General features: G+C 48.0%; 1 protein-coding gene across 2 annotated transcripts; it reads right to left on the reverse strand.

Annotated features, from left to right (window-relative positions):
- Positions 1 to 16: 16 nt before the first annotated feature.
- On the reverse strand, positions 17 to 3,406 carry LOC109740571 (NAC domain-containing protein 7). 2 transcript variants are annotated; one of them, XM_020299626.4, is made up of 5 exons: positions 3,142 to 3,406; positions 2,874 to 2,976; positions 1,542 to 1,722; positions 1,155 to 1,426; positions 17 to 1,080 (listed from the first exon to the last, which is right to left on the reverse strand). In XM_020299626.4, exons 3-5 carry the CDS (start codon positions 1,699 to 1,701, stop codon positions 454 to 456), a joined length of 1,059 nt encoding a protein of 352 aa, XP_020155215.1. In that variant the 5' UTR covers positions 1,702 to 1,722; positions 2,874 to 2,976; positions 3,142 to 3,406; the 3' UTR covers positions 17 to 453. The 2 variants fall into 2 exon arrangements, with proteins under 2 accessions (XP_020155215.1, XP_020155213.1); XM_020299624.3 differs by lacking the exon at positions 3,142 to 3,406 and having other exon boundaries at positions 2,874 to 3,135.
- Positions 3,407 to 23,758: the final 20,352 nt, after the last annotated feature.

Raw genomic sequence — 23,758 nt, forward strand, 5'->3', positions numbered from 1 at the left:
CAGAGGAGTAAAAGCATTTTTGTCAATAAATATACTTTCCATTCCATTTCAATGAATTGAGAGATACATGGTACATATATAGAGTTGGTAAAACATTGTTGGTGCATCGGCAGTGTCCTTAGCTGCCGTTTGTGTGATGGACTGCACAAAATAGACGTCCATCAACAGCTTGACTATTTTCACAAAATGGTCAAGTCAGTCACTGAAGCCCCTTAGCCTCAACTTTCGGCTACCTTATTAGCATCAGGTCCAGAGACCTGATACCAAATACTACTATAGATACTACATAACCACTTCGGTTACATATTTATTATGTATATATATGTGTGTGTGTGCATATATATACCATGATTAATCATGGCATACATGGCCAGCTATATTTGTACACTAGATCAGGTCTGGATTGTATAAATTGTGTAGGGTGTCCAATGGAGTTGTGCTTGCTTGTGCATGCTATTTCCACAGATGAGCCGAGCCTCCGCCGGCAGATGTCGAAGCGTAGTCCAGGGCCTCTTCATGCTTGTTCTCTGCCTGAAACACCTGGACTGCTGCATTGGAGTGAGTGGCCTGCTCCTTGGGATTGGTACCGTCATGGCTGAACAGCTGAGACGCGACGAACTTGTCGAGGTACCTCCAGTCCGTGGCCGACGATTCACCAGTGTAAAGCGCATGGTCCATCGGCGGTTGCTGCGCTGCGAACCTGGAGGGCCCGTCATGCGCGAGGGGGTGGTTGCTGGTCGACGATAGGATGCCGCCGCTGCTGCCGTGGCCAATGTAGGCCGTAGTAGGCTTGGGGCTCTCCAGGTGAGGAAGCTGTTGCATGAAGGCCTCCTGCGGCAGGAGGCGATGGTACTCCAGCTCCGGCTTGCAGTGGTACTGCTGCTGCTGCTGGCTGTGGTACGGCGCCAAGTTCTGGGGGTGGTGGTGCTGGTACCCGAGCTGCCTTGGCGAGTCGAGGTCCGGCATGAACCCACCGCCAGCACCATGGTCGTCGAACCAGCAAGGTGAGCTCATATCTGCCATCCTCCGCACCGTCGCGACTCGCTTCTTGAACACCCGGCAGACCACCCATCCTTCCTCCTGAACGATCAAACCAGCCATGGTTAGCAAGTGAAATGCATAAAGGTAAGGATGGAACAACGAATAATACATACGGGCGTGGCTCCATTCTCGTTCGTCTCGAGGCGGTACTCGTGCATGATCCAGTCCGACTTCTGACCGTTGGGGGCACGGCCCTTGTAGAAGACGAGTGTCTTCCTCATTCCGACTAGGCAGTGGTTGGTGTAGATGGGCTTGTCCCTCCCGGTCGCCTTCCAGAACCCGGCGCTCGTCGCCCTGTTGGTGCGGGTGCCCGTCGGGTACTTCTTGTCCTTGTGGCTGAAGAAGTACCAGTCATTCTGCTCCTCCATGCCAATCTTGCACTTGTCTGCTTAGCCAAAATTACCATTAATCAGGGCACGACCGATCGATCAATGAGTTCAGTGTTTGTGATCCATGTTTGCATGAGCTGACAAGAATGTGCCGATTAATTAGTTTGTTACCTTGGAGATCCCATGGCTCGATTTTGTACAAATCGACGTCCTTTATGACGTCTAGGTCAATCTTCTTGGATGCCACCTTCTTCCTCAAGTAATAATCGACGAGCTCCTCGTCGGTAGGATGAAACCGGAAACCCGGCGGAACATGGGAGAAAGTGTCCATTTTATTCCACTATCAGCGTGACTACATCACAAAGAAAATAAAACAGTAATAAGATTGAATAGCACATACAAGCTTTTCCCATTACATACACTGCTTTCTCACAAGTTTTCAAGCAGGAAGCTCAATTAGGGCACATGGTATATATATCAAAATAAAATTTAAAAAATGAGGTGTTTCAGTTGTAGTTCCTCAGAAAACAAATGTTCTTTTTAGTTAGCTTATGTATATTTTCTTGTGAAAATGTTGCTTCGTACCCAAGTTTGGTAGATGGGCACACTAGCTGTATATTTCACTTACAACTGGATGAGAAGCTTTTGTTCCATTTCAATGGGATTGATGATATTTCAGGAAAAAGCAAGCAATCATGACAGTAGATAAAAAGTGTCATACTTTCATCACATATACGATAACCTGATTAATTCAATGTCTTGCCAGGTTACTTTTGTGTCAAGGAAGCTAAGATTTGTGAACACATGTATATGGACCTTTCAGCCCAAAGATATATTACATGATCGAGCTAGCGTATGAACAAAATACGACGCTTCAAACAATATTTGGGTAGTATGACATGGAATTAAGATGGGAACACAGATAAAAGGCTAAACAAGATATACAGTATCCATTTTGGCACTAGAAATTTATCCAAATTTATGCATGCACTTAAGCCTCCTTCCCAGGTGAGGACTTCCTTTTATGAAGCTAACGCAGGTGCTACATAAAATAACAAATATTTTCAGCGGACAATGAAACCACCTTCATAGAACAAGAACGACATGTACGAAAAGGGTGACCCCAAACCGAATTCATCTATAGAGAAGCAAAAAAGAAAAGAAAAATTGTACAGGTGGATATACAGTTAACTGCAGGTTCGAAATGAGTGCATTCTAGGCTCTAGCTGAATCCATGTGGAGGGACTCATTAGGATCAACCGAATGTGGTCTATGGAGTGAAGACTTTCGTATGTCGCACTACCACAGGTCCACAATAACAAACACTAATGATACACAAAAACAAATTTGGAAATCTTCAACTGATGAAAACATGTAGAGGAGATAATCAATAATGCAAGTAGGGTACTGCATGAATGCATGTTAATTAATTAGAAAACCATACAAGCCGGTTCAGAGAGAGAGAGAGAGAGAGAGAGAGAGAGAGAGAGAGAGAGGTCTTACATATTGCGCTAGAGGAAGAACAGGAGCCTGATCAGCGCACTCCACAGCCTAGCAGAGCACGGTCTTTGCAGTTCCTTCGTGTAGTGCGTACCTCTCCTTGCGCCTGAAGAACCAACTTGATCAGTTGGCAACCTCTCTCACGTACCCTCGATCTCTCCCAAGAGAGAGCGGAGAAGAGCCCGAATTTATAAACAAGCCGCACCGCAAGAGAAGGCAGCTAGCCAGATAAGAAGAATATATATAGAAGAGGGTCTACAGCTCCTCTTACCACACCAACTTGTAGCTAGCTAGCTAGCTATAGGCAGCTTGGGCTTGATCACGCAGTTGAAACTATATAGGCACGCACGCTCTGTCGTCTCGCTTTCGCCGGGGAGGAGGGGGAGAGGGACACGCACGGATGGGACGCCGACCGGCGGAAAGGGCGGATGGATTGCGGGCAAAGTCTGGCTGAAATCCGGGGAGCCCTGGATCTCCTGGTGCCCTTTCCCAATTGGCCACCCCGCGCCCGCGCCTTTCTCCACCGTAACCGCCACCACCTCCACCCGCCACCAACAGCGACCGCCCGCTACGGTCTACGGCGCCGCCCGTCCGAGGCTGGCTCTCTCGCTCCTACTGGCGTGTATGTGTCTCTCTCAGTCAGTCTCAGATGTGGCCGGCCGGAGAGGATGGAGGAGAGGGGGAGGGGGAGGGAGGAGGTGGAGTGGAGTGAAATGTAACGGGGGCTATGGGGTTGCCTCCCATATATATGGTGGCGTTCTAGAGGGCCGGCCCACTGCCAGCCACTGGAATTGTAAATGGGAGCTGGAGTCAGGAACACTACAACTCTCTCTCTCTCTCTCTCTCTCTCTAGCTACGACTAATCTCTCTCTCTCTCCGCGAAATGCCACATGCACCAAATGGTAGAGCACGTAGCATAGCAGCAGTCCCAGGGTGGAGGCGTGGAGCTTATTTCAGATCACTCAGATTAACCTACAGATCCAAGTGGGGCCATGCACTATGAGCATGCAGAAGAATTAAGTAATTACTTTGGTTGGTCCCACAGTCGTTTCCATCTCGATGGTCGCTGTCTGGATGACCCACTTCGGAACCGACCTAGCTAGTAGTATAATTTGACGGCGACCCTCCTCCAAATGAAAATCCAGTGTCATCAAAGCCAAATATCATATCCCCTGTCCACAGTCAAATCAAAGTTAGGAGTAACTAGTGCATGTGAAAGCTGCATGCATGTACTGATCAATCTACCTCCGTAGTTTAGCCAGCTTCATTTAGTAGCATTATACGGAGTACAGACTATTCCTAGGTACGACCTTAAACTTGGTAGTACACAAAAATCAACAAGCATGCAACAAGAAGATTGCGTCGGATGCCGATGCCGGCAGGAACAGTCAGGCCGTAGCGGCCGGTGGTCCGGCGTGGGCTAGACCTGATCATTAGCTACCTTTACCTGGAGCTTGCCCAGCACTGAACTAGTGTCTACTGGTGCTGGCCTGCTGGCTCAACCTTGGACTCCACATGCCACCGTAAGTGTGCATTCCTTTTCCGGAAGGGCAAACGAATTTCGGAAGATTCCAACCCTACCAATATGATCGATAGTATATATTCGTATACATAGGCTAGTACTCTGTACTCATGTAGTCATGTGCTTAAGTTTGCCAAAATTGGGGGGCTTTACAAAGCATGACGATACGCTCTTTTCTTTTGAACAATATATAGCTATACACTTCCAATTAACTACTCCCTCCGTCCCATAATGTAAGATGTTTTTTGACACTACACTAGTATGAAAAAACATCTTACATTATGGGACGGAGGGAGTATATCATACGGTTGTTGAAATTAGTGTCGAATATGCATATAGGGCTACCGTTAGACTCTGTGTATGAGTCGAACCAAGATCTATGACATAATGGCGTCACGGGTAGCGAAAGTAGACTAGCCAAAGCAGGTAAGCTAGACACAAGGTCACAAAAGGGATGTTCTGGCATTGCGGGGGGTCTCCAGACAAGTCGTGGCGATCTGTACTATGTCGAGTTAGGATATGGGAGGAGCTCCCGCAGTTTTTTTTTCTATAACGGAGCGCCCGTAGTTATGCCTTGAAGACGTAATCGATGTTTGATGAACCTCTTCAACATATATGGTCTCTTCTGTCTATTTTCTGCAGTGATCTAATCACATAAATTCTAACATAACTGTATACACCGTGATTTATGGTTGACCGACGGTGATTAGACCCTTGCGAGATTTGCACCATGCATGCATACATATCCTGTATTGTCTGAAAGAATTTTTGTAACGTAAATTCGTATACATGAATCGTCGACAATGGTCCTGATAGCTAGCATGCTAACATCCAAAATCAAGTGCTACTTATGTGGCCAGTTCGATATTTTTTCGAAAAGGGGTATCCCCGGCCTCTGCATCAGAACGATGCATACGGCCATATTATTAATAAGCAAAAGGTTCAACAAAAGTCTTCATGTCTCAAGAAAGAAAAGAGGCTCATACGGAGCCCAAGCAGAATAACAGGATAGCCGCAACCGGCAGGCAAAAAGATAAGATAGGAAACTAAACATCTATCCTATTACATGACCGCCATCCAAACCGGTTGAAAATATCTCGTGCTACCGTCTCCCATCGGATAGATCCAGTAACCAAACGCTCCCTGGCCTCCGCCGGAGTGAGTAGCAACCACATACGGATCAGTGCAGTGGCCCGGAAGATAACCTGCAAGAAATGAATATTTGTTGTTCTGTTAAAAACCAAATCGTTTCCGCAGTTCCAAACTGCCCATAATAAAGCACATACTCCTACACGGATATGTCTCGCTGTTTCTGCTTGATATATGGTAAAACCCTAGCTACTTGATGAGTATATGTTTTTGTTGGCGCGCGTGCGTGCTTAGTTGTGTGGTCCACAGGGCGACAATGCACGCGCTTTGTTCGCACGCAAATGTGAAAGCTAGGATCGAACAACATATGTGGATGGTTGTAAAGATCGATTTTTGCACATGCGCGCCGCGCGCGTTCCGATCTCTTGAGAACATTGACGTAAGCCGGCGGCCTCTCATACTGTATGTCTCACGTGCGCATGCAGCTACTGTTTAGCTCTCTGGCGCAGGCCACCCGATCAACCCTAATGCTTGGATAAGCAGCAAGCTCGCTCGCCTGTGAGAATTAATGCATCAATAGAAGCGGTTTAGTCAATAAGAATGTACTGTACCCGCATAGTCGCATTATACACAGACAAAGGTTTGTATGGCGACTATCCGGGAGACCTAGCGTCGCATGTTTAGAGCCGTCGACAGGTAGGCCTGCTGGATGAACCGTACGATGTCGATGTGCCCCCCGGATGAGCGCCGTTGCGAAGAACTTTTCGCACTCAGTGCGCACGCATATGATAAATCAACCAACAAAGGCATCGACCGGCCGGTCCAGCGCGCGGATAACATCAACCTCCAAACGCCTCGCTTCGACGGCGACCGGCCAGCCGATCTCGTGTCGATCTCTTCTCGGATGCATTTGGTTGGACGCTAGCCAGCTCGGTTGCGTCGGTCTTTGTATATTCAGTCAGTCAGTCTAACACTCCGATCTCCGGTGTGGTGGGGAATTGAAGCAAAGTGAAGGATCGGCTTCTCCATCACACATTGACAAGCACGCGCGCACCACACAGTCATCGTGCACGGCGGCGCGCGCGCGCGCGCCGGCCGGCCTGGCACGGGCATGCATGCATGCACGTTTATCGACGGGCAAGTGTACAAGTAGTGGCCAAATCCAAGCACAACGGTACATATGCATGGGTGCCTAAATATAATCATGCCCTTTGATCCTTTTGACCTGTGATTTGGAGCTTGGCCTTTGACATATGCATATGTAGGTAGCATTTGTGGCTCCACTCGCGTGCGCCGGCGCCGATCCACAGTCGACTTACCGCGCGCGGGTGCAGAATTTGGGTGCGGCAGAGAGAGCATGCAAAGCGTGCGGCGGGCAGCCGGCCAAAAGTGGCCAACTCCGAGTTCTCATATGTGCAGTCGCAATTAAGCTGTCAGTCTTGCCCAGCTCCGCCACTAGAGTAGTGATCGGTTGGCATCATGGCCGATCCAAACGCTAGCTTGCGCCATCAATCAAATCAGATCGATTCTGCGCATGCACTGCACATCAATGCATGCATGCCTGGACACGACACGACCGATCCATCTTTCCACCATGGCATGCAAGATTTCTTTCCCGTCCTGGAAACGTGGGGCCCGACATTTATCCACTTGCATGCAGAATTATGGGAAGGCCATTGAGCGAGCTGTAACTTTTTTCCCGTCTTTCTCCCTCTCATCGAGTGCTGCAGCGGTAACTTTGGCCAGGTGAGAAGGAAAGGGGGGTGGTGGCAGTGGGCAGTGGCAGGCACCGCCGCAAGGACGCCCACGCGACGCAACAACCGCCGCTCATAATTTACTGAAGTAGTACGAGCTACCTATAGCCTATCGGAGCTGGGCGTAGATCATTAGCGGTGTCGGTGTCACGGTAAAAAAGAGGAGGAGGCCTCAATCGCTACGTTATTCGGTGCTCTGCTGATCTCCAACGATGTGGAGGTGGTGGTTAAGCTCGATGATGCTACTTGAAAGCCATGGTAAGCTACGGATCCGAGGCAATTATCCGGAGCTAATTACGCATGGCCGGGCCGCCACACAAATCATTAGCGGCTCCAGAGCCTACATGGCATGGCCTCAAAGCCTTTCCCCCGTCCTAGGTGGCGCCGCCCGGTTGGTCGTGGTGGGGGCCATGCGGCCAATGGGAAGGGGACGTTGCGGCCGCGCCAATCCTCGTGGGGCCCCAGCTGCACCCACCTGCTCGGTGTTACCCCATCATGGCAGTGCCAGGCTCAGGCTGGCTGCCTCTACGCCACCAACTACTACTGCTGCATGCCAGTGCCACTCCCAATACGGTACATATACACATGCAGTAGCAGTATACAGTATGTGAATACCCTGTGCAATGCACAACTGTGAAAAAGGGGAGAGGAAAAGGCGAGAAGAAAAGTGGCAAAGGCTGCGTAAGCGCGTGTGCCCAGATATTTACAGATCTTTCTCCGGCCCCACCGCGCGGTAGCTCTACAGGCTCCATGGCCGTTAGGGCCCGCATGTCGGTGACCGATACAACCAAAAGGCACAGGAGACAAGAGGGCGTAGGGATACTGACCGTTCATGTGGGCTCTGATTTCTGGTGTACGTTTCTGGAGCTCGGCATGTATTTGTACAGGTAGCGCAGATCTGCGAATACGCTGGTCCCATGCGACAGCTCTGAGCATGCTAGCTAGCTAGGTATACGATGCAGAGACAGCTAGGTATTTTTACCAGCTGCAGGAATTTCTGTGTGGCTGCAATTGGTCACTTGGAAGAGCAGCCAACTTAGAGAAAATAATGGAAAAGAGGACCAAAAAGGTCTGGGGTTTGGTACGAGCATATAGCTGAAGAATTATGTAGTCATTTCATCATTTGTACTATGTATGGGCGTGTAGGTACTAGTGTGGTACTGTATTGTGCAAAACTTGCTTGATCTGTATGTATACTGATGTCTATTGGGACCATTTGTTTTAGGTCAGCTGTAATGCCAATTTTATCGCCATGCGTGCTTCAGGACTTATAATTCGTGGTCATGTACTCAGTATATTACCTTGGCACGGTAGTGACGGGGATGGGAGCGTGAGAGTGCTGGGGTGAAGGAGCGGCAATGGCAAGCCTATATCTAATGAGTGATTCAACCGCAGTGAGAGCGTAGTTGATATTTGCGCAAAAGGTTTTGTCTCAAGACTCGTAGAAAGTTGGATAGGTCGTCAACTCCAACCAAAGATATTGACACGTACAGGAAGCAAAAGATATAGGAGTATAGAATGAGATATACAGACGGGCCCGGTTACAAATAAACTGACGGCGAGAGGTGTCGTCGCCTTCATTGTAAAGGTAATCTTGTTAAAATTTAAAGGTTGAAATGTTGATGCTAGCTGCAACTACCTTTGATGTTGATCAGCTGATCAGAATTGTATTAGTTTTCAACACAGTACAAACGTAGATGTTAACATACACGCCCATACATTCATCCCGGCGACGACGAGCTCGCCTCCAAACAGTGGTGGGCTCCCGGTTTGCGTGGCTCCCGCCCGTGGCGGCGCGCCTCCATCCGGGGCCGACGAGTCTCGGCAACGTTGCTCTGCTTCAGGGCAGCGGATCCCGGCGCTGCGGCGTCCCCTCGACGCTTGGGTGACGAATCTGGTGTGGCGGCGTCTCGTCGCTGCTTCTCCAGTGTTGGCTGGCCCTGGTCCCATAGGGGGTGGGGTCCCACGGGCCTCCGCGCGGCGGGATGGCGGTCCCGTGTGAGCTCTCGTCGACAGTCATGGTAGTGCGGGCGGCGCGGCTGCCGGTGTTCTGGTGGGGGAGGTTTTGCCTCCTCAGCTGCGTAGTGTGGCGGCCTCATGTGGCTTCCCTGGCGGCGCTCCGACGGTTGGCAGCTTTGGCATCCGCCTGCTCGGGGCTGTAGCGTCGACGTGCTAGATGGCTTCGTCTTGGCGTCCTATTGGTGTGTGAGGGTGGGGTAGCAGCCCACCTCCTGGAAGCTTGGTGGTCTCTGTGCGGTGGCGGGCGCTGGAGATTTGTGGTGGCTCTCAAGTGTGGTCGGCGCGGCGACGTCATGGGAGGTCTGCGGACTAGCGAAGGTGCGGTGAGCGTGGGTGTGGTGTTGGGTGGTGCCTCGAGCGAAAGCACGCTCGGTTTTTATCGGCCGGCAGGGGCGGCTTCCGTGGACGTCGTTTCACCTCCTTAGAGGCGTCGCTGTGGAGTTCATTCCCTGCACACCCTCGGTCTTAGGTCTTCAGGTGAAAGCCTAAGGCCCAGTCGGGTTGGGTGACGGCGTCGACATCGTCGCTTCACCCTTTGGGCGTTGTCTTGAAGACCTTGGGATCCGATTCGTGCTCTCCATGTGCTAGATGTTCATGGCGTTGCGGTCGATAGGTGCCCAGTCGACAGTGTGGAGGTTCTGGCACCGCGACTTGTGCTGCAACGATGATGGTGGCAAGATGTGTAGGGTTGTGCCTGGTCTTTGTTCCTTGACAGTCGGCTTGCTTCTGAGCGCGAAGTCAGAGCTGCGGCGTTGCGGGGCGACATGGCGGCAACGATGCCATGCGATGGGCAATTCTGGCTCTGTTGGCGCCAGACATGCTCCTTTTCTCCCGCGACGCTTGTCATCAAGGTCGTAGCTGCTTGGTCCTCGTCGTCGCCGGCCAATTGTGTGGCTTTGGCCAACATGGTTCTCATGTGTCGTTCGTTCGGAGGGGCCTTGACGGGTCATCCGGCTGAAGTCGGAGTCGCTTGCTCGGGGAGAGGTGATGACGATGACATTGCAGGCAACCTCGACGGTGTCCTCGCCTCGGCGGTGTGTGTGGGTCTTGTGGGTGCCAGATCGGTTGGGTTGCCCTTCTTTCTGGGCATGTTGTAACGGTTTTAGCCCAGTTCTCCGTAAATTAACCGGGCAACTCTGTTACGCTTTTTAAAGAAATCGAGATCCTCAGGGGCCGAGTTACAAAAAAATGAGCACTTATGAGATACCGAGTCGACATGATATCTTGAGATTGACGCAGTCACCACACGCGTCTTCATAGTCGCTGAGACAACTCCTCCAACGGAACTAACATCGCCGGAAAGCATGACATAAATTCATGAAAATATGAGCATCAGTGCCAGGTCTACAATTTGAGCCTTGCTGGGCTGGTTCCAGCACAAGGAACATGACATCTGAATAGTTGAGAAGCATATGTACGGTATGGTGATTTCTACATTGATCGTTATAGTGATGCTTTTGTTGGGGAACGTTTCATGGAAAACAAAAAATTTCTACGCACACGCAAGATCTATCCATGGAGATGCATAGCTACGAGAGGGGGAGAGCATCTTCATACCCTTGAAGATTGTTAAGTGGTTGATGTAGTCGTACACCTGCACGATCCGTCCTGATCAAGTATCAAACGTACGGTACCTCCGCGTTCAACACACATTCAGCTCGATGACGTCCTCGCCTTCTTGATCCAGCAAGCACTACAAAAAATACACTTCCGTGATGATACATGTTTGTCACAGTAGGTCACGTTTTCTGTCATGCATGTACATCCATGACGATTTTATGACAGAATCAAAATAGTCATGCATGTGCGATCGTAGAAGTGTTCCATGACAATACTCAAATTATCATCACGGAAGTGTCCACTTCCATGACGATAAATTGCGCTTCATATAAGTGCTTTCGTCAAGGGTAACCGACACGTGGCATCCACCGTAACGGGTCGCCGTTAAGCTATCGGGTTCCGGTTTGGATCCGATAACCTGTTAACAGCCCTGACCAATGGGGATTTTCCACGTGTAAAATTCCGATTCGCCGGAGGATCCACGTGTCAGCTCAGCCTTGGGACAGATGTCATCCAGCCAATGGACGGGACGCGCCTATGATAAGTCGACACGTGGCATGGCCCAACAGTGGCCCATTCAGGTTAAAAGGCCGGGCCAGTCAAAATAAGCGGGCCGGCCCATTAGCGGCCTACTTGCGTCAGGCCCATTCACAACCACGGCCCATACGAGTTACACATAATCGGCCCATTTTAGATTTGACAACTTCCAGCCCATCGTCAGTTCCAGCCCGTTAACGGCCCACTACATCTTTGGGCTCAATTACGGCCCGACCTTCTTTTGGCCTGTTAGCAGCCCATTATAGATATGAACCAATATGCCGCTGGTACGTCTTTCGGCCTTTTCTCGGCCCATTCTGTAGTTGGTCCAACTTATAGGCCATTGTGACTTTCGGCCTTTCCTCGGCCCGTTCTGTACATGGGCCAACTTCTAGCCCATTTTGTATTTCGGCATGTTAACGGCCCGCACAACAGTTGGGCCTTTGTCGGTGCCACCTGATTTTGGGTTCATTAGCGGCCCATGTTAAGCAGGGCACAATTTCAGCACGACGAGACTTTCGGCCTGTTAAAAGCCTGATTCATAAATTGGGACTCTTTTGGCCCAAAACACTTTCGTCCTCTTACTGGCCCGTCAAGTAAAAGGGCCGAGACAAAACTGACATTTATTTCGACCTGCTAGAGGCCCACGGGCCATTTCCATTTATATGGCCCTAAGAGCCGTTGTTATGGTGGGCCACATCAATTGGGATCCACTAAATATTAGTTGAGCAGCCCAATTAAGGTCCTCTTTGACAACACATGTTTGTTCGTTCGAATGGCGTCCAGGTGATGTTTGGGCGTGTTGGCCCCGTTTCAACGACATAGCATATACAAAGAATTATCCTACTCTATACTATCGCCTCTAAAAAACCTACACTATACAATAAAGAGACTAAGGCATAGAAACGAAGAATAATCCTACACTATACAATAAAGAATTTACAGCAAATTGTATCCACTGGGCATTATAGTTCAGCACCAGTGATAAAAAAGCGTACAGAAACAACAAATTACATACACTTGGCATATAAATCTCATACATCATGGACGCGTATCAACAGAACTTACCATTTGAACTATAATCTCTTCAGAAAATAGGATTGGCCGGATTCAGATAGCACAAGTTTCAGTCTGCAAAATCTCCAATTCCTTTGTGGTTACCTCAGTGTCTTGTTTCATTTTTTGACTCCTGCATCTAATACCTGCAACTCCGGCCTCAACATTTTGATTACATGTTGAGAATCGTATACACGTTGTCTTGCCACTTCTAGTTGGTGCTCGAGAACATCAGCACATTCCAATTCCAATCCATAATCATTTGGTAACGGCCATGCCGCACTGCTCTGAGATCTTTGTGTTGATGTCACTTCATCCTAAAATGTTTCTGTAAGTACACATGACAAGGGCAAAAATATAGTTACAACAATGAAGCGAGCAAGACAGACTATCTTGTACATGGAAAAACAGGACTAACAATACTGTTACACGTCATGAAGCATAAGCAGGTGATATTTTAAAAATTATAAAAATGGTAGTCTGTGCAACCCGCATACAGCAATCTCCCTTAGCTCACCAGAGGAGCATGATGTTGGGGCCAAATCCAAAACACAGACATGTTACAAATATATATCATGCGTATAAGTAAGCAACCGGTTGGCCATTCTGTAGCTCAATTAACTAGCTGGAACATTGTGTGCCATGTTCCAGAACGGTCTTAGGGAGCATAATGAATAGCAGAGGGATTCATACAAACCTACTACAGCAAGCAAAACTATGCAATCATTAGCCTCGTATAAACTAGATTGTGAGCCTCATGCAGTAATAGTTGGTTAATGGACTTCAAAGCTTCAGGCACACTTCACCAGAGTAATTAAATGGTAAGGCCTTTAATTATGTCAACTAATAGTTATACAAGTACCCTACATCAGGCATCATTGTTTGGGCATCTCATTAACTGAGGACAAATAAAGCAAATGAAAAGAGCAATTTAACTATGCCTGAAACAAACAAGCAATTGAACTGTTGAGTTGGCAGCATGCATACATGCACGCCTCAATAACATCCATGGCATAGCTACATTTACTATATAAAGGAACAAGTAATGTAATATTGTTTGCCCCCTATGAAGTATCTCGACTTGTATGTAATCAAGATCCTAGTAATGATAGGGAGGCTAATGATGTGAATATGCGTTTGGTTATGACATTTATGACATCAACAACTCTACCATAGCATGAAGCAGTTTCACACTGTTCACTACTATAAGATGTTTTAGACATTTAAAAGTAGACTACATACGTACTGAGTGAACAGACACATTAAAATGTGTTTACATACATTTGATTTACAAAAAAGTAAGAACATCATATAGTAGTGAGCGGAGGGAGTTTTAATCAATGGCCCAATGACTGGGTTACACGTGAATAACCCTACACAAGCACAATGTCAGACAAATAGGATGTCTTGGTAATTGTAATATAGTGACTTACCATAACTGGTTGAACAGGCTCAGCGCTGCTCCTCCTTCTCTTGCAAGGCTCCTTCCTAATATCTTGTACTTGGAAATCCTCAATCTTATCTTCATTGCACCCCCTCTGCAAGGTGACACAAATTAGTTACTGGTCTCCTTGGAAGATAAATATGCAGACTTTCCAGTCTGTGAACAACACCAAAGGATGAGTTTATAACAAAACAACACCACATAATGAAACATGCCACATCTCTTGCACACAATGAAATGAGCATTTACTATGTGTGTGCTGTGTAAAAACTAGGCATGCCTTCGAACTGGACCTCCAGGTACTCTTGGAGAGCCTACTTTAGTGTACAGCCAAACCTTTATGTCACCCATGAGTTATACAAGCCCCCACTACAGCAGCCCTTAGTGTCTAAATCGTTGACAAGCTCTGTTAGGTTAAGAACAGTAAGTAATCAAACAAACGGTCCTAGTATGGCTAGCTGATTCAAACAAGCAATTGAACAGATGTGTGAGGAAAACTTGCACAATACTAAATTACATATCAAAAAAAGAAGCAGAGAAGGAGGCTTAAAGACCATCACTTGATTGACCAGATTTAAGGGGCATTTAAACATCATGTGCAACGTATGAACTAACATAAACATTTCATACTTCAGATTCTATAATGAAATGCACATGTATTAGGTTATGCCATGTATGATGCCTAAATGTACACTATAGCAGGTAGGAGTGATTCATCATTGCACACACAATTGAATTGCAGGTTAAGGGCCAGTTCTATTTCGCCTTTTCAGAGCTTATTGTCAAAATAAGCCATAAAAGATGTAAATAACTCATTTTTGAGTTATGGGCTTGGGCTTTAACTTATTTCGCTATGGGGGTGCTTCGGGTAGAAGCTCACTAAAAATTGAAGGGAAGGGGAATAGCGAAATGACTCTGTTGTCTGCCTATATTACACTCAAAATGCCACTGCTCATGCCCGCGTCACACCTAACCCTCAAGTAAAAAACAAACACGCAAGCGTTCATTGCTCTGCCCGCTTGCATCTCCTCTCCCCTTTCCCTCTACCTCGATCCCTTGCGTGCAGCGCTAGGGCTCCTCCAGCGAGCCGACACCACTGGTCCCATCTGGCCCGCTCCTCGACGATGCTCTGTCCAGCTAGGCTACATGGCCAGCGGGTTGGGGCCAAATCTCCCCGGCTGCTCCTCCCTCTGGCGCCGCCCCTCATTCTCATGGTCTCCCGCAGCTGCTCCGCTATGGTCCATCCATCACACTACTGTGACGGTCGCCGCACAACTACGGCTGATGCCCCACTCCGACAGAAGGCACCTCGTTCCCCTCCCCTCCTCCAAGCCGTGGCCTTGAGGTGCTGTTGAAGGATGAGCTCATCCAACAAGGTGAGGATCTCCTCTGAATTTTTGCCAAATTTTCATTCTGATCCGCTATACGATGAATTGCTATGAGCTGCTACTGCTGCTATATGATGCATTGCTATGAGCTGCTCCTGCTACTGCTATATGATGAATTGCTATGAGCTGCTGCTATATGATGAATTGCTATGAGCTGCTGCTGCTATATGATGAATTGCTATGAGCTGCTGCTATATGATGAGGTTCTATAAGCTTCTCATGCTGCTGCTATATGATGAATTGCTATGAGCTGCTCCTGCTGCTGCTATATGATGAATTTCTATGAGATTCTGCTGGTATATGATGAATTGCTAGCTGCTGCTGCTGTATGATGAGTTGCTATGAGCTGCTGCTGCTATATCATGCTTTCAGGTGGTGCTACTATATGATAATAGCCAGCCACTTGGACCATCGAATTTCGATAAATAATGGTTCTTCATTTAAATTTAGGCAATGCGTTCTTCATTTAAATTAGGCAATGGGCTCTCTATGGAAGACATTGACCAAAGTAGCTTGTGCCAAGTAGATGGTATCTTTGTATTTGCACTCTGAACAAATATTGATGGTCTGTTTTCCTATCATATTAATTACTGCACTGGGTTCAATTTGTGATGTTTGCAAGTCAAATTAATTTTCATACGGGTAGCAAAATGACAACATATAATGCAATCTAGACTTTTCACTGATCATACCATAGATAAGCTGAAAAGGCACGCAATGAAAAGAACTGGTTGCCTTATTATCTGGAGGTTATATTCAAAGGTGCTTATTTTCTTAGGATAACTCGAAATAACTGTCCCTAAGAAACTTGGCCAACAACACTGACATACAAATAACATGTCACGATGATTGCAATGGAGGCCCAGTTCTTTTGCCAGATTCTCCCAGAATCTGACCCCTACCCAGATTCTCCCAGAATCTTTGAGCCCCATTTGTTTTACAATCCTATCTAGTTTGGGTCTACTTGGTTAGGATTGTAAAACAAATGGGGGTCAAAGATTCTAGGTGAAGCTAGAGAGGGGCAGATTCTGGGAGAATCCTGCAGAAGAACTGGGTCGGAGTGACCTACCATAGCACACTGTATATGCTCACCGCTGCCTCTCCTTTTTTTTGCGATGTTCAATGAAATTGCCACATACATCTTGTACTAAGAAATCTTGTACTTTTTCATTGTGGCACCCCATCTGCAACTTGACACGGCTAATTTGAGTTATCTCTACATGATAATACATTGCATATCCCTTGCCCATATTTAAACCACCAATTAACGATTGTGTGCGTAGCATAAACTAGCCATGACTCTGTTTACTAGACTAGCAGGCACTATAAGGGAGCCTAATGTAGTGCACTGGAATTCCTACATGCCACCTACGATTTTGTGTAATGTACTACCTTTGTTCCTAAATATATGTCTTTGTAGAGATTCCAGTATGGACCACATACAGATGTATATAGATGCATTTTCGAGTGTAGATTCACTCATTTTGCTCTGTATGTAGTCTATAGTGGAATCTCTAGAAAGACTTATATTTAGGAACGGAGGGAGTATCATGTATGACATCTACATCTCTAATTTAGCAGCCAGTGGTGGAAATCATTGTCTGCACAAAGGGATAACTGGTCAAAAATCCTAGCAAAGCACGCTGGCAGGCACACAACAATACAAGAGAGAGACACACTTACATGATCATAGCAATGCTTCAGTCCAGGATCTTGGTTGGCCAAGCTGTTAGATCCAGAAGAAATCTCGTCCTTGTAGTTCTTGCCAGCTGCATAACATGTAACAACGACCTGTTAGTATATTTGAAGTACATCGGGTGCTGGACGGGTTTAAAGGTGACAAGTACCTAGGCCGCGGCGGGTGCTTGGCATCTTGCCAGACGGTGGGAATCAGGTTAGAAACGTCAAGGGTGATGACGCTGCGCTGGGAGCCGGGGTCCGGTAAGGAGATCTATAACTGTGGAGTAGGGTGTTTGTGGAGCGGCTCCGGTAGGGTGGACTACGGTGTGGGTGAAGCGGATCTGAGGCCGTGGACGAGGGCATCGGTGAAGCTGCTTCGGTGGTTGGGTTCAGGATGGTGTCGACGATGCGGATCTACGGCCGTGGATGGGGCGTTAGCTGCTCCGGTAGGTTGGACGAGGGTGCGACGAAGCGGATCTGAGGCCATGGACTTGGGCATTGGCAAAGCGGCCCTGAGAGGGTTGAGAATGGTATAGGCGAAGCTACTCCAGTAGGGTTGAGGATGGTGTCGGCGAACCGGCTCCGGTAGGGTTGAGGAAGGTGTCGGCAAAGAGGATCAAAGGCCGTCGACGGGGGTGTCGGTGGGGCGACTCCGGGGTTGTGGACGAAACATCTTTGGTGGGGAGTACGAAGGAGCCGCTGCAGATGCGCTACGGTTGACGAGAGTACTGGCGAAGCAGATCCGGCGCCGTGGACAAGGTCGGCACTGAATGGGCTGTGGTACAGTGGTGGATGAGTAGTCTACTTGTTTCTAAGGGAGGTGGGAGGGGTAGATGCAGCCGCAGAAGCAGATCCGGCGAGGTGGACGACGCTGGCAGTGAATGGGCTCTGGTATGCCGGTGGATGAGCAGTCTAGGGTTTCGAGAGGGAAGGGGTAGAAATGCCGATGATGTACGGAGGACGTGATGTAAGATGCTCTGGTGCTGTGGAGTAGTCGTTTTTGCGGGAGGGGGAGAGGAAATGGGGGTGCTGTGTGGTGGGGGGAATCGGAAGTTACCAAAGCAACCCTGACCTATTATGTAAATGACGGCCGTATTGTGACTATTGTTCTCCGTGCACCAAGGGTAAAAGGGGAATTTCGCACGGTAAAGACTAGGTGGTGGAAATTTTAGAAGGAAGCGGGAGATTTTGCCGCCGGCGGGATCGTTCGTATCCAGTTTCAACTAATTTTGGACAATGTTAGCGGGAAGGTCATGCTAGACTGTGTACACGGGGCAGACGTCAGCAGTTAATAACTGGTATGATGTCCACCCCAGAAAAAAGATAATAACTCGGGATGATGCACCGATAACTTGGATATTCACACGGGCACGACCAATCGTACGGGTGTAGAGGTGCGTTCACAAAAAAAGGGATCAAACACTCAGCCTATGTATTTCTCGTGTAAATATATAATTTAGTGCCATTGGTTATTTATTTTAAACATAATGCATTGACGTGTTAATTTTAATATTGATGCACAAAAAGAAATGGATATTGTAGTCCGCTACTTAAAAGTTTTACCTCATATGATTACATATGGCCCCCATTTCATAAATTGCGTACCCGTTGAATTCATATATGAATATTACATATATTACTTCATAATAGAACATTAAATCATCCCAGATGAATTTGAATGCAAAACTAACAATGGTGCATGTACATGATAACTAGAGGGGTTGTTTGAAGAAACATCATTATAACTTTGGCATGCACAATTGAAAAAGACTATTCGAAAAAAATGTGATATGTGAGTGTCCAATCTTTATAGCGTTGAATTGATGTTGTATCTTTGGCCACGATACAAAGTTGATATTGATTATGTTCAAGCGATGCACATCCACGATCGCTAGATAGTGATACATGAATGAATTGCGCAATCTCTCTCACACGCAGACATATCTCGTTTCTCCGTGGGCATCGGAATCACACACGCGCACTTTGTGTATTTATCTCCCTCTATACACATATGCGTAAGGTTAACTCGAGTCTCGGAACCATATGAATACATACAATGGGAGTCCAGGAGAGCACCTTTTGTTTTGAGATTTCGCTCACACACACACACAAACACGCACGCGCGCGTAGACATTGTTTCTCTCCATTTTTTTCGGCACTTGCATGCACACCGCTTGTTTATCTCTGTGATGCTTTAAGTATGCTTCACACACATGCTATCTGCCTATCCCTTAATATAGATATGTATCACATCAACTCCTTCTCCCTATATCTAAGTGTCACTGCCCCCCCCCCAAACACACTTCCCGACACCGAAGGACTAGGGTGACACCTCGATCTTGATACTAATCTATCTGCTGGCTTCTCTCTCAAACACACACACACACACACACACACTTCCCGGCACCGAAGGAGTAGGGTGACACCTCGATCTTGCTACTAATCTATCTACTGGCTTCTCTCTCAAACACACACACACACACTCGCTAGTTGTGCCTCTGTGCCTACCACGCGCACACTCTCAATACGTCTTTCTCTCCCTCCCCTCCCCACCCCCAACAATGACAACAGAAGGGTGACACCTTGATCTTGATCTTAATCTATCAATTGGCTTCTCTCTCTCTCTCTCTCTGTCTCTCTCACTCACACACACACACACACTCACACTCGCTAGTTGTGTCTCCGTGCCTTGCTCACACACACTCGATATGTCTTTCTCTTCGTAGCTCCCCTCGATATGTAGATTTCTCGCGCGCACACAGCTGCAGTGACGATGACGCTTAACCGAGTGCGCCTTGTTTTTACCAGCCTCATATGATAGTTTTCACCCTGTTTTCTGTTAATTAACAAGGCAACCTTTTCTTTGTTACTACTAGTGAATTCGAGATCATTCGGGGCAGACATAAAATATATCAGTTCAACCCAATTATCGCAGTAACTATTTAAAAAGAAACTAGCAAGATGCCCATGTGTTGCACGGAACATTAAGATGCATTTGTATGAGTAGTTTATCTTGTGGGAGAAACAGCTGAACGAGGGAAGGCCTTATTTGCAAATGTGGAGAGGGGTGTGGGTATCTTTTTGCAAAATTGCCATAGTTTCCTTCCTATCCGTCAGATATAAATCGGACGTCCTATATTGCAGGATGGCAGGCACACCATCATCACCAACTCTGTTTTTTATAAGAACGGAGATATATCTCTTGCATCGTCCACAACGAACATCTGGTGGACTGGTTAGAAACGGATGCTCGCAACGCGATGACCTAAGTTCGAATTCTATCTTAAACTTTATATTTTTATATTTTTGAATATATACTTCTTTCGCTACTGTACTAACAGTGGAACCTACAGAGTACTTAAAATACAAGATTAAGGATGGATTTGTTTCTTTTTAACTTTCTGTACGAATCTGTAGCCACCCTGCAAGTCATGTACACTGTACATGCAATTAACTTTTTATAGAGGGAGAATTATACACCCAATTAACTCAAATGGATTGGATGTGAATCTATTATTTCCGGCATAAGAGCATCTCCAACGGCAACCGGCAAATTTCCCCCCGCTTCCTTCCGTGGAGGATGACATCCAACGTCGGCGGCATACATTTTCACAACACTAACAAACCAGAGGTAATTCATGCAAACACGGACTGATTTCATATATGCATGAAGGATTTCATATTAAAAAGCCAGATCTTCATATAAACATGATGGGTTTCATTACATTTACATGAACTAAGTGGTGCTAATCCGGCTCTCGTGGTATAATTAATACCTAATCTAAATGGCCGCCCGCGGATCCCTTTGTATTCCTCATGTCCGGCAGACACTTGCGGGGTCGACGAAGGTCCTCGCAAGAGACGAAGCAGCAAAGAAACCACCTATATACGCAGTCGTCGCCTCGGCGGTGGCCTTCATGGGACCCAAGAGGCGGAGGCCTCCCGTGTTCTACTTCTCCATGATGATGGCGGCGGACACGGGGAAGCTGGCCACCGACTCGTCGCTCTCCGCGCACCCGACTTCTGTCTCTGCCTGCATGGCGCTGCCGCAGGCACGGGAGGCGCGGCCACAGACACGGGAGGCGCGGCTGCAGACACTGGTGGCGCGGTACGACGCAGCAGCGACGATGCCCGTGCCGTCGTGCCGGCGTGGAGCAACTCGCCACTCCTCATGGAGCTGAACTGGAGCGGCGAGTTACTGAACCACACGCCGGATTGGGGCGGCAACTGGCTCCGTTGGGCCAGGCGAGGTAGGTGAAGCACCGAGCAGCCTCGCTCCTATCCGGAGGGCTCGGCAGGCCTCCCAGATGGGTAGTATGCCGGAGAACGGCTCCTCGGAAGCCCTCAGAAGAGTGGAGAAAATGGTGAAGGAGGAGATGGGGGAGCGGCGGAGGGGTGCGATTCTTGCCCGCTGTCTGGCCTCATTTGAGGGCGGACGGTAGGAGCTTGGCCGACGTTTGGCCTCGTTTAAACTGAGGGTGGATAGGAGGAGCTCGGGCGGCATTGCGTTTAATTTCGGCCCGCTCATGAACAGACGTGTGTCCGGAGTAGGTTTCTCGATTTTCATGCGGATTTAACGGAGGCGTTTGATGGAGGCGAGGAGGCGTGTTCAGTCGGTCGTGCAGCGGGCGGCGCAGTACTATTTGATTTGATAGCTACTAGTAAACCAGGACGGTAAAAATATATTGAGTAAACCAGGACAGTTCCCGATACGGCTTTAACGCAGACGAGGGAGAGGGTAGTGGTTCTCGAAATGTTGAACGGCCAATGATGCATCCTCCTTTAATTAGCATGATGAGGGAAGTAATAATGGGAGGAGGACAGGGAAAAGAGGCAGCACAATGTGAATGCAACACAATTTGCACTCATATAAAGGCGCCCCTCCATTCCAATGCATCTACCACATCGTACGCACCTAAGAACCTACACTAAGCGCAAAAGTGCTCACTCCAGACCCATGCGGCGATGTGCGCGAGCGGCCAGCGGCTGTGCCAGATGGTCCACGACGCCGGCCTGCGGCATGGCACCGAGGATCGTCTCCAAAGGGTGTTGGCGACCGGTTGGTTCATGGCCATCGCCGACGCCAGCTATGACTCTCAGTTGGACAAGATGATCGTTGCCACCATCAACAAGTTCACCGTCATCAAGAAGCTCGCGGACGACATCGCCGTGCTACTCCAGCCCACACGCCCGGGCTCCTCATTGCCTGCCACCCTAATCGGCCTCAATGGCGAGAACCTCTTTCAAGCATTGGTGGCCCCATGACTGCCCGCCGACGCAACGAAGAATGTCCACCTAGAGGTCGCACTCGCCGCGAGGCACCTCGCCCTGCAAGAATTCGTCGACCTACACATCCACGTGTACGGGGAAGTCATGTACATAGGTATCTACAAGGCCGGTGAGGATGCTACGACGTCGGCCTTTGTCAACCGGCTGGAAGCCTTGGACGCCTTTGTCGAGAAGCACCTTGACCTCGCCACAAAAGCCGCCGCTCCTAAGCCGCCGGTCGGTGGCCCGGCGCACTGAGTCGAGGAGGAGGAGGTCGTACGTTGATGGATGCATCTTTCTTCTTGCCTCTTGTAACAACCACTCCGATCGCATCATCATGGCCTTAGTTCTTATTGTGCTATTGCATTCTCGTTCCAGTCAATAAAGACATGTGCGATCCCTTTGCTTACATTTGGAGGCAATTATATGTATCACTCTAACTAGTACTCCATCCGTCAATTTATAAGTTGTGCTTACCTTTCCATCAACTTCGTAATTTACGTTCGATGCTTGACCTGACCTACGAACTACTCCTAAATTCAAAAACTGAGACTGGACTTATAAATTCAAAATTACTCGTGCAGCACGCCTGTCACGTTCGCAAGTTCAAAACGAGAAACTGGAACACGTACATGAAGAATGTCCCTTCCTCGTTGCATACCACACTGTCATTCCGGCCCCTCGGTCAACGCGCATTAGCTAGGCTTTACTACAACATGTGGGACCACATGTGACCAAACCGATGATGCGCCAACCTAGCTACTGCCCTGCTTATTATCTGGCGGGAAAAGCTCCGCCCTAGCGTTTCCATTCATTTTTTGTATCTATCGATCGTGCCAAAGAGCAAAACCAAATGTTACAATTTATACATGTTTCTCTACTCCTATAAAATACTCAGTTGGTGATGATGGTGTGTGTGCCATCCGTCATTTCTGACCATTAGATCTGCATCTAACGGCTGCGTGTAAGTTGTGGCATTTTTGCAACAATAGCCCACTTCTCTGCTCCAATTTGCAGAAAACCCCTTATTATCTTGAAAGCAACCACATCCCTCCCTTGCCTCATCAAAACAGCCTGAGAAATATATTTTGAGTGAAATGTAATATATTTTTAGTGGTATATATGTATATCAAAACAAGAGTGCTTTCTATCAAGTTTGTGAACAAGTACTATTCTACTTTGGATCCGTTGCAATGTTCGGGCACATTGCTAGTAAAAGGAAAAGGCCTACCGCGTTCGCATCGCACCCCCACACGCCCGGGAATCGGGAGTACTCCACGGCCCGTCCGTCACGCCACATAGCTAGGGAAGGCGTGTTGCCTAGCATTTTCACTTTAATGTGGGACCGCAGTTGAGCAAAGCGACTATGGGCAAACCGCACCCCACCCGCCGCTTTGGAAAACAGAAACGAGGAGGGAAGATCTAGCTGTAGCATGGAAGCCAAGAAATTTGGTGTCAGGTGGGACTCGTTGATAGAGTAGGAGCACTCCTACTACTCCTACTACGAAGTTTGTACTACTACTACTACTACTACTACTACTACTACTACTACTACTACTACTACTACTACT

Source organism: Aegilops tauschii, chromosome 6 (assembly GCF_002575655.3).
Source record: "Aegilops tauschii subsp. strangulata cultivar AL8/78 chromosome 6, Aet v6.0, whole genome shotgun sequence".
NCBI lineage: Eukaryota > Viridiplantae > Streptophyta > Magnoliopsida > Poales > Poaceae > Aegilops > Aegilops tauschii.